Raw genomic sequence first — 14222 nt, 5'->3', positions numbered from 1 at the left:
ATTCTGATTTTTATTTTGCCTCTCCCATTTCCCATCCTTGTTAAGTATTATAAAATATATGTATCTAAAAGAACACCCTCTCCCCTCCCCTCTGTTCTTCTGGCTAGCTCCTGTTGAATCTTCAGGTCTCAACTTGGGCATCACTTCTTCTAGGTAGCCTTCTCTGCTCCCACCTCCTTTCTGGGATAGAGGCTCTTTTCTGTGTGCTCCCATAGTATCTTATTAGAGATTTTATCATACTGTATAGCTTTCATTTATTCATGTTATACATATGTCTTGAGTGCCTTCTATGTACCTGGTACTGTTATAGGTATCTGGAGCGTATATTCTACTAGGGGATGCAGAAAGTAAACCAACTATTAAATGAGTAAATATCGAGTGGTGGTAAGTGCTAAGAAATCGAAAGCAGGACCAAGGGGCAGAGAGTGATGGGAATGCTGTTGAAATGGGGGCAGTCAAGGAGGGCATCTTCAAGGAGATGGCATTTTGAGCAGAGACATAAGTGAAGTGATGGGGAGTGGGCCAGGTACCTAGCTAGAGGCAGAGCACTGAAGTTGGCATGTACTTGGCATATTTTAATGTCTGTTTACCCGAGTGTTTGCCCCACAAGACTATGTCTATCTTGTTCACCATTTGTCTCCCTGTCCCTCAACACAATCCCTGCCTCATAGGAGGTGCTCAATAAATATTTTTTTAATTGAATGGAAGAGCATGAGGCATCCAAATTAAGGATGAATTTGATATTGCCAAGGGCTTTTCTGGAGGGTAAATTGAACTGTCACCTTGCCTGTTTTCATATGATGATATTCCCATTGAGACAGAAATTGGCCAGCCTTGATAGTTTGGGGTATAAATCTATTAATGACTGGGTTTAGAATGGTTAACATTCTTGCCCATTATTATTATTGCTATTATTATTATTTTCAGGCTAAGAAAACAAATCCTTGTTCAGCTGGAGGAAAGCCAGGAAACATCTGAGGAGAAGCAAGAACCTTAATTTTGCAAAATCCCAAGGTGCTGACCCAGGTAGTAGAGTATGATTATAAGGAGGGGTTCTAGAGTCATAGTGCCTGAGTTCAAATCCCAGCTCTGTTATTCATTTGCTGTTTGACCTCAGGCCATAGTTTCTCTGTGCTATAGACTGCAAATGAGGATTAAAATAGTATATTCCTCATAAGATGTTGTGTGGATTGAAGTACTCAATAAATGTTATTATCATTATTATTATCTATTCACATACATCAGTGCTGGTTCGTTTAACAGTTGGAGACTGCCTTTAGGACTCCTTGTGGTGATAAAAGTAAAATTTCAGCAGTCTTTGCACAATGGTAAAAATCTAGTGAAGTTATTGATTTTAAGCAAATTCTAAGTTTTAAACAAATCACCTCAAGGGCACAGCCAATCCCATTCTTGGTCCAGAGACTGGTCATTAAAATGACCACCTGAAGACCAAGTTCCTTTTCTCTTTACGTTTTTTTCTGTGATTACACAAATATTTATTGAGTACGTCTTATGCATTAGATGCTGGGGGTGCCAAGAGGAATGAAATGAGTCCTTTCCCTTCAGGATTTCACACATGAAAGGATAAATTGTACTACACTTTGGGAAGCACTATAATTGGACATGTACGTGGCTTTGAGAGCCTAGAAGACAGAGTGACTAACTCCCCTTCAGTGGTAAAGGAAGGGCTTCATAGAGGAGGTGGCATTTAAATAACTGTCTAAAAATAGCTGTGGTTTAATTGCTATGGATTGTACAGGCATTTGGCTGGGAAACCCTACCCTAGGGCTACATTGTCCACTTTGTTTTGGGGGTTAACCTGGGTAATTATGCTATCATTTATAATGTCTGAAACAGCCTCATCAGGGGCTAGTCTTGAAGTCCCTGCTATGGAAACCTGTACAGGTTATATTGTCTCGTAATGAGACCCTTTGGTAATATTTAATATGCTAATAGGAGTACAGAAACCCAAAGCTGGCTTTCCAGATATTTTCAAAGTGACTCCATTAGATGAAATAGAAAGCTAGGTAACCATTTTATTTAGCTCTCCAGTGGTTCTCAATTGCGTAAAGAAATTAGGCTAAAGAGCAGCTTGGGTGGGGTTATGAAATGATCATGGCTGGAGGCACTTAAATCCTAGCTTGCAAGGCCGAAGAATGGTAATCTCTAAAGCACATATGGTGTATAGCCAGCTAGGGCCAGTTTGGGAGGAAAATTGCTGTCAATGTAGTTGCAGTCAGCATGAGACTTAGGACAAGCCCACCTCTGGATTGCCTTGAAACCTGACAGAGCTGTGGTTGTGGGCATCCATCAGTAACCTTATTGCTTCAGTTTTTCAAATGCAAGATCCTCCTCTTCCTTCTAACTTAGCAAGATTTCAGGGCAGACTTCCTTTTCTTTTCAGCTGATGAAGGGAAGATGAATCTCTCTTTCACAGATAGCTTCTCCAACAAGCAGCTAATTGAATAGCTGGTGGACCAAATGTGTCATATAAATTAGCTTGCAGCACAGCACCAAACAGCTGGCCCCCTTAAACCCCAGGAATTAAAAAAATTTTTTTTTAGCTTTTTTATTGTATAATATAACATATATACAAAGCAAGGAAAGAAAAAGCAGTAGTTTTCAAAGCACCCTTCACAAGTAGTTACAGGACAGATCCCAGAGTTTGTCATGGGCTACCATACTATCCTCTCAGATTTTTCCTTCTAGCTGCTCCAGAATATAGGCAGCTAGAAGGCATAAATATTTTATATCATCACAATCGACTTTTTTTCTTTTTTGTGAGAAATAACATATATACAAAATAGCAATAAGTTTCAAAGCACAGCACCACAGTTAGTTGTGGAACATATTTCAGAGTTTGGCATGGGTTACAATTCCACAGTTTTAGGTTTTTATCTAGCTGATTTAAGATACTGGAGACTAAAAGAGATATCAATTTAATGATTCAGCAATCACATTTATTTGTTAAATCCTATCTTCTCTGTATGACTCCACCATCACCTCTGATATTTCTATCCCTCTCTTTAGGGGTGTTTGGGCTATGGCCATTCTAACTTTTTCATGTTGGAAGGGGCTGTCAATCATATGGGGTAGGGAGATGGAACTATGTGATGTTCTGAGAGGCTGGACCCTCTAGGTTTCAGGACTTATCTGGTCTAGGGACCCATCTGGAGGTTGTAAAACCCCAGGAATTTAAAGTCCTAAGGAAGAACATTTAGTTTTCCTACTTCCTTCTCTTAACTGTACCCAGGCTGCTGTAATGATTTCTAAAAATCATCCTTGGTTGTCCTAAAGATTTAAAAACTGGATGCTTTGTTGTACCACCCTTCCTCTCCCCCCCACCCTTTTTTTTAACCTAAATTTTCTCTCTCTCTCTCTCTTTTTTTTTTTTGTATGCTGTGTGGTGGGGTCACATTTCATTATTTTTCCATGTGACTATCCTGTTATTGCAGCACCATTTGTTGAATTTTTGTTTGTTTTTGTTTATTTTTGCTTTGTTTTTTTAGGAAGTGCACAGATCAGCTAAATTCTCTTTTTTATTTTGAACAGATGCATGCAAACAGCAGCCTGGCCCTGCCTGTACAGAGCCTGGTCCCCTTGGAAGCTGTCACATGACTGCTGACTTTGCAGCCCAGAACTTGAGAGCATCATTTTATCTCTAGGCCTGAGCTGAGCAGGGCAGGGCTGGGGCAGAGAGCTGCGGCTCACAGGACAGCTCAGTCTTGTCTTGATCTATGGCTCTGGGCTCACTTTCCAGGCTGAAAGGCAAAGCAGCCATTTGCTTATTGGAATTATTTCTTCATTTTCATGTGTATTTATTTACTTCTTTATTTAAGCAAGGGCTCTCTGCAGAGAGCTGCAGTGCTATGAGATGTGAATGTGTATGTGTGTGTATGTAGTGTATATGTAGGGGTGGGGGCTTCAGAGAGAGCTGGAATGTATAATCTCTGAATGTACTCTTTTCTTTCAGACCTCTACATTTCTCCTAGAGAAGTTTTTCCTCATTTCCTTGAAACACCGGGGGTGAGGAAAACCTCTGCATTGGCTAAGCAGAAGAAGCAGGTAATAATGTTTGTTTGTTCTTAGGCACTTTTGGCAACCAGAATTCTATGTTATAAGCATATATTGTGTAGCAGTGGAACAGGGCCTGTGCACTCCTTGGAGTATAATTTGTTGCTTTAAATTTCTTGGAATGAGTTTTCTTAAAGATGCTGATTGCAAACCAAAATCATAATTTTAAAAAGGTGTGCAGGAGACTTTGCAAATCTGAAGGGTTGTAGTCAATTTCAATGAACTTGATGATGTTTGGAAAGAACCTGTAGTTATGTGGGTGAGAGCTAGAAAATGAGAAAAGAAGTACAGAAACCCTTCTAGGACCCTCACAGGGCTCTCTCCAAACCCCACTACCTAACTTCATATTCAGAAATCTTTTGTTAGCCCCTTTGGCCTTGCCTTATTTTAGAGGACCACAGGGTTTCTATCTGTCTATAGGAAATGGTAACAGAATTCTCTGTAGTGATTTAATATATACATAAATTGACCAAGTTGGATCCTGAAACCAAAGCATAGGTAGCCTTTAGGCAGACAGATATTTTTGTTCTTTAATGATTAAGCAGAGTAAGTCTTTGGTTCTGCTGCTAATCAGCTGTGTCACTAAGTATGGTATTTAATTCTCAACTTTCACCTGTACTATGGTGGTAGCAAGGGTCATTGATACAGCTTTGAAGATCTGCTGTGAAGACTAACTGAAATAATAGAAATATAAAGCACCTACTATGCTGGGTAAATACTAGCCTCTTAATAAACGGTAGTGACTTTAGCTATTATTATTATTACTAGCATAGCGTTCTTTCAGATATTGGAACTCTCAGAGGAAAAACCCATTTATTGGTGAATTGAATCTTCAGTTCACCCCAGAACCAGAAGACACCCAGACAAAGCATTCTGAAGGAAGAGAATAGAGCAAACACTATTTAATTTCAACACTCCTCCATAGTGGGTAACCACCCAGGCAGGGCTAGCTCATCAACTAAGAAGAGTTGCTCTTGGTTTCAAGCCAAGTTTTTAAACCACTGAGCTCATCAGTCAGTCCTCAGGACGAGCCTAATGTGTACTTTATTATCCCTGTTTTCTTCATGAGGAAACTGAGGTGCAGAGGAATTAATATCTGGCTGAGCAGAATTCAAATTCTGGTCTGTTTGACTTTTTTTTTTTTTTTAGAGAGAGGGAGGAAAGGAAGGAAAGACAGAGAAGGAAGGAAGGGAGGAAGAAAGGGAAACATTTTTAAACATTTTCTTGTTTTATTATATTTTGTTTGTTTGTTTGTTTTTTACATGGGCTGGGGCCGGGAATCGAACCGGGGTCCTCCGGCACGGCAGGCAAGCACTCCTGCCCGCTGAGCCACCGCGGCCCGCCCCTGGTCTGTTTGACTTTTAAACCCAAGCTTTGCTGGGCCAGCGTTAGGCAGTTAGGAGTAATATGTGTTGTTGAGAGTACCCAGCTAAGCTATCTAGGAAATAGCAGACACTATAACTCTTTCCTCGAGATTCACAGGGCTCATTAACATATCGCAGGCTCTGAGAATTCCTGCAGTAAAGAAAGCTGTTTAACCCCACCTCCTCTGAACTTATTTGATGGTGGGTCCTTTTTTGCCTTACACCTAGAATCATAATTCACATGAAACTGCTCTTCCACAAATACATTCTGGCTCCAGTGCAAGTGGGCTACTTATTGCAATAATTTCTGATGTAACGACAGGTTATATCACACACCCCTTTGGTCCTCCTTTATCTTATCCTTTTATTTGATGGGACCCAGGAAAGGCACCAGCTCAGGTGTACAGATCTTCCTTTAATCACTTAAAACCCCAAACACAAGCAAATGCCAGAGCATTCTTCTGGAAAGGTAGTGGTGGCAGGGTTCTCTAGTGTGGTCTCTAGTGTGGTCAACCAGGGGCTCCTCTACCCCACTCTATGCCTGTTAGTTTAATTTAGGCTACAGACATCAGGCTATAAAACCCGTGTTTCAAATTGAATATTGAATACTAAAGAGAATGCCAGCAAACCGAGCCCAAAGAGTAATCTGTCTTCCATGCTCATAACTACACAGTCCAAGGGGGAAGCATTAGACCTGCCTACCTATCTTACTCTCACTTTTGGGGGGAATGTGGGTGCCAGTTAGATGACTATGGATTTCAGATTTGGGTTCCTCAGGGTCAGAATTAGTGTAGGAATTTCTTAAGAAAGCCAACATCTGTAGGAAAAGGTGAGTTTCTAGCCTGGAAAATCATGCAAATGTCATACCTACAATGACAGAAGTGGAACCAAGATCAGTGTAGCTGAGCCAAGGTGTGGGAGTTGGATAGTGATGTACTTTGAAATAAAGTTAAGAACAAGTAAGAGCAACTCAAAGAGGCTGGTTAGCACTTGGAGGGTGCTTGGTGGTAGAAGCCCTCAAAGGGCCATCTTTTGCTCTTTCCTTGTATTTTTCAGCTTTGGAAATGAAAAGTGGTAAGGAATAAAAGAACGGAACAGCATCACTGAGTTCCATCCTCCAGGTTTCTTTCCTCATGCCCTCACCCCAGACACACACACACACACATACACACACACAGAGTAAAATCCTTTTAGCAGATGCCACTCTTTTGCAGATTATAAGTGAGTGCCCATGCTGTGTCAATATTTTATGTTTACATTTAAAGCCATCCTTGGTATATATCAGTAGGGACAGCAGTGCTAGACAAGTTTCAAGTTGTTCTTTTTTCCTAAAGATACATCACACTGGCTCATTTCGCTGGTTCATGTCATGGTATCCTTGGATTTTTGTGAACTATGCGTAAGCACCACACATCTTGAGCCGAGAACCCCTTTCCAGCCCTAGGGAATCACTTTGTCAGAGACTTCTGTGGTACACTAAGTGTTTTTCTAATGCTGACAGAGGGAAGGAAATAGAAGAAGCTTAGATTTTACCAGATAACAGAAAATCCCCAGATCATCTTTATCAGCATTATAGTGCAGACCTGAGTATCCTCAAAGGCACATGCACTGCTTAAAAACTTGCTTCCCTCTTGGCCCTGAAATAGGTGAGCACAGTCTAGGTTGTGCAGCATGTGGGAAAGGTAAGTGGCGTCTTGTCTTAACCAGCTCATGTTTTGGTGAGAATTAAAATGAGCTGACTTTTTTTTTTAATGTTACCTGAGGGAGAAAAAAACAGTTAAAAAATAATTTACTTAATAAATATTTGATACTGTAAAAATTCTAACAAATTATTTTTTCTCATAAACAGACAAAGATTCTAGAATAGTTATTTTTTCTAATCATAATTTTGAAATTTTCTTTAAAAATGGATGTATGAGCATTATCTACTTTCTGGCTTAATAAAAGCCTTTTGTAGAATCAAAGAGCATAAATGTGTACAAAATAATGGACTAATAATGACTTTTAGCCATTAATTTTTTAAAGGACTCTGGCTTAGAAGTATTCATATTCCTTAGAATAGAATGATTCATTTATTCATTCAGCAAATATTTATTAAACACCTGTTATGTGAGAGGCACGGTATTAGATGCCAGAGATTCAAGAGCTATTTATAAAGAAAAATATCCATGGAAATCTCAGCCTACCAGAAGTATACTCAGGCCTGAAGCTTTTTAATTCCTAATAAATCTTTGATATGGAATTGTGTTTGTTGTGTAAGGAATTAATAGGAATGGCTGAGAAACAAATGCCTTTGGAGAAAGGTTGCTTTATTGTTTCCTAGGAAAAGAAAATTAAGATTGAAATCTATCACTTCATATTGTTATATCAGTGTTTGTTGTCTGCTCAATGCCCAGCTTTTATGTATTCATAAAATGGGGTAGAAAAAAATAGTTATAAGGATGACGTGAAGCCCAAGCGAAATATGGGTATTGTTGAAGAGCAGCGTTTCTCAAACTGAGATGTACAGACTTCCTGCCTACATCAAAGTCCTCTGAAGGATTCACTTTAAACACAGACTCCCAGGCCCCTAGCCCTTCTGAATCTAAGTCATTAGAGGTACAGCCTGGGAGTCTTCATTTTAAAATAAACTCCCCTGCGAAGTCTTGTGAGTACTTAAGCCTAAGAGCATTCATCTAGGCACTTGGAGAATGCTACCAGGACAAGATGGGTTCCTTCAAAGAATGATGAAGGAAACCAGCAGATGTATTCTCAGAGGCACTACAGGTAACCTTTGAGGAATTTCTGAATTGTAAGAGAGAAGGCAGGAGATGAGGCAAGCAGTACCCCAATTTCAAAAACAAGAAGATGCCAGAAACTATTGACATGTAAAGCTAAACATGACCTTTGGAAAACTTCTTCAAACAAATGGAGTCAAAGCATATAGAGGATAATATAATGATCTCTCGGCATCATCGTGGGTTCACTAAAGCATTGTCTATATCAGAGATTGTCAAACTTTGTTACATATCAGAATCATCTGAGGGGCTTTAAAAAGTCCCGAGGCTCAAGTCCCACCCAATGGGGATAGGGCCCAAGCATAAGTATTTTTAAAATCCCCAGAGATCCTGATTTAATGGGGTACAAGCCTGGGCATCAGGAGTTTTAAAAGTACTCTAATCATTCTAATATTCAACAGTTTGACAACCACTGGTCTGTGTGACATTAAAGTCACTTCCTTGCACTCTGTATAAATACTAGGTAATTTTAAAGGTCTCCCTCACCTTTAAACTTCTGTGATTCTGTTATTAAAAATCATGCCAAACCATATTTTCCTTCCTTCCTTCCTCCCTTCCTCCCTTTTCCCCTTTCTCCCCTTCCCCCTACCTCTTATCTCTTCCCCTCCCTCTTCCTTTCCTCCCTTCCCTTCCCTTCCCTCCCTCCCTCCCTTCCTCCTTCCTTCCATCTTTCTTTTTCTGAGATTGGAATGTCAAGATGTCAAAATATATATCTTAGTTTCATTAAAATATTTAATGAAATTTCCCAGGATACCCTTGTAGATAAATAAAATGATAGTTATGATCGGTGAATTTGCCACCTAACTGATCAAATATGCTTAGAGAGTGTGATGACCCTGGAGAATCATCTCAGGTGGAATGCCACAAGGCATGTTCTGCCTTTGCACTTGACATTGTTAACCTCTTGTTATTCATGATTTGGATAAGAAAGCATGAAAGCAATGCCTATCAAAGTTTAGGAAGGCTAATTAATTCAATACATATAAAAATCAGACCCAGTTCTGATCAGAAAATCTGATTATTAAGGTTGTTATTGCTTTAAAAATATTTCATAATTCAAATATTTTCCTCATTTTAGCTATTCTTTTCTTTGAGTTGAAAATTAGAAGTTTTAAGTGTAGTACTAATGGAAAAATGGATATGTCAGGTAGGGTCCAGAATCAGTTGTTCTCTGACTTTGTTCCTATCAATAAATGCAAATATAAAACACAACAATTTGTTAGATCAGGCTGGTTTAGAGCATTGCAAAATAAAGGAAACACCCCCCCCCCAAAAAAAAAAAAAAACCGATGGGATAAGATACTACAGAAAGGCATTTTGTTAAAAACTCCCATCATGTGATTGTGGGAGATCCAGATCCTGCAATTTCAGCTATCTCATCAGAAGACCTGGACCCTGGAGGGGTCTCAGAAACACCTGGAGAACTTCTTTCAATAGGCACTCACAGATTATGATTCCTCCATTTGGGGTCAGGTCTTGAGTCTTCATTTTTTAAGTGCCTCTAACTGATTCTGAGAAATACTGTTGAAGAATTCACTTTGATTTGAATTTTGGCATAGTTGTTTCAATATATTATTTTTGTTCCATAGTCCTTCTCCAATTTGAGTTTTTACAAGTCCAGATAGATTTAAGTACCTTGAGCTTAAAATCAAAACAGTTAAATTATGTCGGATCCTCCATACCCCATTCCCTATATTTCAATTAGAAAATGTGTGCTCTTGTAGTTCAAATTTTATTTTCATTTTTAGTGTTTTAGTTATACAGAGCTTGCTCTGACCTAGGTATGGGGGGAAATGTAATTTATGTGCGACAGAAAAACATCTATAACTGCTGTGTTGCTGCTGTTGCTGCTGCTGTGTTTTGGAAAATAAACCAGGATTAGATTATGTATGGTCACTTTCCACATCACATGATAAACTGCAATTCAGAAGAAGCATAAAATGAGTCCTGCTGAGCAGCCCCTTAGATACCACGTTGTTAACTGGTGGTTTCCTTCCCTCATTAGAATCTATTAGTGAAGTGGAGTGATTCCTAGCAGCAGAAAGTGAGTTACTTTTCACACTCATCTTGAAATCAGAAGTTGAATTCATGAACACACACGATTTAGACAACATGGGCTGTGGCAGTTCATCTTCAAAGAAAGAGAGGAAATCTGAGAAAGGTGAGTGCTGGCAATGTGCCTGCCTTCATGAATGAAAAGGGGCTAGTGAGCCAGATTTACCCTTTCCCCCTTTCTCCTTTACTCACACTGTTCTTCGTACAGGGCATCGTCATTTTAATTGAAGGTTAAACATTGGAGTAGCATGGGAAACTACTTTTAGGAAGACATAGCTTTGGATTTATGAGGCACCATGAAGTATTACAACAGAGATATTTTATGTTTGATTTAACTTCGGTTGAAACTGTACCCATATAAAATCTCAACTTGAAATTTAATGGCAATGAATAAGACTGTCAATTTATATCTGTTTATTCAATGCTCTTATAAATAGCTCTCTCCATACCTATGTGACATTTAGTAGCATCATTGAATTTTTATTAGATTTTATAACTAAACAATCAGATTATTTTTTATATCTCTTCAACACAGAACTTTATGAGATTTGCCTCATTTTTTTTTATAGTAGTGTAGGTAGAATTTGAGGAATGCCAGATCATCTGTTTCCAAAAATAGATGATCCTCCCCACCCCCATATATTAGAGGCGTAAATATTTCCTTTGTTTACTTTGTGCTGAGGTTTTTTTCTCATAGTTTCTCTAATCTAGTTGAAACTCACTTGAGTGTTTAAGGAGCTTTGCTTCCAGAAGGAAATGAAAATAAAAACAAATAAACTGGGGAAACTATATGAATACTTTGCTTTTAAACTCCATTCCTTTGTTATTTAGATTATAGATAATTTTCTCAGTTACTAGTCTACATTTTGGTTTCAGAGATTTGCTCAGGCTTATGGTAAAGAGGTTAGGATGCCGAGTTTTCTACACCAACTACTGTGAAATGTTTCCCTTTGGAAATCATAGGTATTCTTCCTCCTAGCTGACTTATGCTAGTGTCAGTCTGTTCACTGAGAGTGGGAAGGGACTTGGAAGATGCAGTAACTCTGTCAGCATGTTGTGATATAAATCTTTCAAAAACTCCAAGTGAACTAATTCCACAGTAGTTATTTATTAGCAGAGAGAGAAGAGGGTAGGATTAGATACAATTCTTCAAATTTAGCCACATTTCTTAGGTTTAAAAAAAAGCCATGCCCAACTTGTAAAAGTAAATCCTCTCCCTTTGCTGTACTTTTCAACTTTTACAATGTTGCATGGAAGTTGTAGTATTAGCTTAGATTTATAGATCCCTTTTTAAAATAGCAGCTTTACTGAACTATAACTCACATACCACTCAATCCACCCATTTAAAGTGTACAATTTAGTGGTTTTTAGTATATTCACAGACTTGTGTAACCATCACCATAATCAATTTTAGAACATTTTCATTCCCCCCCCCCCCCACCAAAAAAAAACATTAGCAGTCACTCCACATGCACACTGTGGCCCCAGCTCTAGGCAATCACTAATCTACCTCCTGTCTCTACAGGTTTGCTTATTCTGGATATTTCATATAAATGGAGTCATACAATATGTGGTCTTTTGTGACTGGTTTCTTTCACTTAGTATAATGTTTCATGCTACCATGTTGTGGCATGTATCAGTACTTCATTCATTTTTATTACCTAAATAATATTCCATTGTATTGAATATCACAATTGGCCTATCCATTCATCAGTTAATGGACATTTGGGTTGTTTTACACTTTTTGATTATCATGATCAATGCTGCTATGAACATTTCTCTACAAGTTTTTGTGTGAATGTAAGTTCTTTTTGGTATAAATCTATGAGTAGAATTGCTGTCATATGGTGACTTTATGTTTATCATTTTGAGGACCTTCCAAACTGTTTTCCCACTTAGCCGTGCCATTTTATATACCCATCAGCATGCATGAGGGTTCAAATTTCTCCATATCCCCATCAACACTTGTTATTTATCTTTCATTTTGGTTATAGCCATCCTCCAAACAGGTGGAACCTCACTGTAGTTTTTACTAATTTCCCCTAATAACTAATGATGTTGAGCATCTTTTTATGCATTTATTGGTCATTTCTGTTTCTTCTTTGAAGCAATCTGTTCATATTCTTTGACCATTTATAAATTGAGTAATTTATCTTTATATTATTATGTCATAAAGAGTTACTTATATATTCTAGATATGAGTCCCTTATCAGATATATGATTTGTAAATATTTTCTTCCATTCAGTGGGTTGTCTTTTCACTTTCTTTATGGTATTCTTTGATGCACAAAAGTGTTTAATTTTGATGAAGACCAATTTATCTATTTTTTTCTTTGGTTCCTTGTGCTTATGGTTTCCTATCTGAGGAACCATCACACAATCAAAGGTCATGAAAACTTACTCCTATGTTTTCTTCTAGTAGTTTTTTTAGCTCTTATATTTGTGTCATTGATCCATTTTGAGTTAATTTTTGTTTGTGGTGTGAGGTAGGAGTCCAGCCTCTTTTTTGAATGAGAATATCCAATTACCCCGCACCATTTGTTGAAGGGACTATTCTTTCCCCATTGAATGGTCTTGGCGTTCTTTTTGAAAATCAGTAGTCCATAAATGTGAACATTTGTTTCTGGGCTCAATTTTATTCCATAATCTATATGTCTATCCTTATGCCAGTACTGCAGTGTCTTGCTTACTGTAGCTATTGTAGAAAATTTTGAAATTGGGACGTGTGAGTCCTCCAACTTTTTAAAAAAAATATTTTTATTGACAATCTTCACACACATACAGTCCATACATGTTGTACAATCAATGGCTCACAGTATCATCACATAGCTGTATAGGCATCACCATGATCATTTTTAGAACATTTACATCACTCCAGAAAAAGAAATAGAAAAAAAACAGAAAAAACTCATATATCCCATACACCTTACCCCTCCCTCTCATTGACCACTAGTAATTCCATCTACCCAATTTACTTTACCCCTTATCCCCCTTATTATTTATTTATTTTTAGTCATATTTTTAAACTCATCTGTTCATACCCTGTATAAAAGGAGCATCAGACACAAGGTTTTCACAATCATACAGTCACATTGTAAAAACTATATCATTATACAATCATCTTCAAGAATCAAGGCACTGGAACACAGCTCAACAGTTTCAGGTACTTTCCTCCAGCCACTCCAATACACCATAAACTAAAAAACGATATCTATATAATGCGTAAGAATAACCTCCAGGATAACCTTTCGACTCGGTTTGAAATCTTTCAGCTACTGAAACTTTATTGTGTCTCATTTATCTCTTCCCCCTTTTGGTCAAGAAGGCTTTCTCAATCCCATGATGTGAGGTCCTGGCTCATCCCCAGGAGTCATGTCCCATGTTGCCAGGGAGATTTATACCCCTGGGAGCTCTGTCCCATGTAGGGGGGAGGGCAATGAGTAGTGGGGAGGGCATCCGGGTGAGTTGGCTTAGAGAGAGAGGCTACATCTGAACAACCAAAGAGGTTCTCTGGGCTTGACTCTTAGGCATGATTATAAGTAGGTTTAGCCCATCCTTTGCAGGAATAAGTTTCATGGGGGCGAACCCCAAGATTGAGAGCTCAACCTATTAATTTGGTTGTTCCCACTGCTTGCAAGAATATCAGGAATTCTCCAAATGGGGAAGTTGAATATTTCCTCCTTTCTCTCCAGTCCACCAAGGAGACTTTGCCAAATACTTCTTTATTCATTACCCAGATTACTCTGGGATATATCAGGGCAACACACTAACCTGGACAAACCAACAAGATCTCATGCCCAATTCAATTCCATGTACTTATGGTGTTCAACTAAACTTACCATACAAGTTAAATTAGGTAATGTGCTACCCAAAACATAAATTTTATACCAAATAACTATCTCTCCCTTTGGTCCCACACAGAAGTTGAAGTCTTAAAATATGGACAATATCA

The 14222-nt window shown here is 38.4% G+C and overlaps 1 protein-coding gene across 1 annotated transcript in view; it reads left to right on the top strand.

Moving 5' to 3' along the window:
• The window catches only part of PPEF1 (protein phosphatase with EF-hand domain 1), a 128237-nt gene that overhangs the window by 6052 nt on the left and 107963 nt on the right, over nucleotides 1-14222 (top strand). The window contains exons 3-5 of the mRNA XM_077144981.1: nucleotides 928-1026; nucleotides 3974-4065; nucleotides 10221-10376. Of these exons, the coding sequence (XP_077001096.1) occupies nucleotides 10304-10376 (73 nt within the window). The 5' untranslated portion in view covers nucleotides 928-1026; nucleotides 3974-4065; nucleotides 10221-10303. The remainder of the gene's footprint in view (nucleotides 1-927; nucleotides 1027-3973; nucleotides 4066-10220; nucleotides 10377-14222) is intronic.

The sequence above is a fragment of the Tamandua tetradactyla genome, chromosome X, assembly GCF_023851605.1.
Source record: "Tamandua tetradactyla isolate mTamTet1 chromosome X, mTamTet1.pri, whole genome shotgun sequence".
In the NCBI taxonomy this organism is placed as follows: Eukaryota; Metazoa; Chordata; class Mammalia; order Pilosa; family Myrmecophagidae; genus Tamandua; species Tamandua tetradactyla.
The sequence above is the reverse complement of the archived record's forward strand: the minus strand, read 5'-3'. Positions and strand labels throughout refer to the sequence as shown.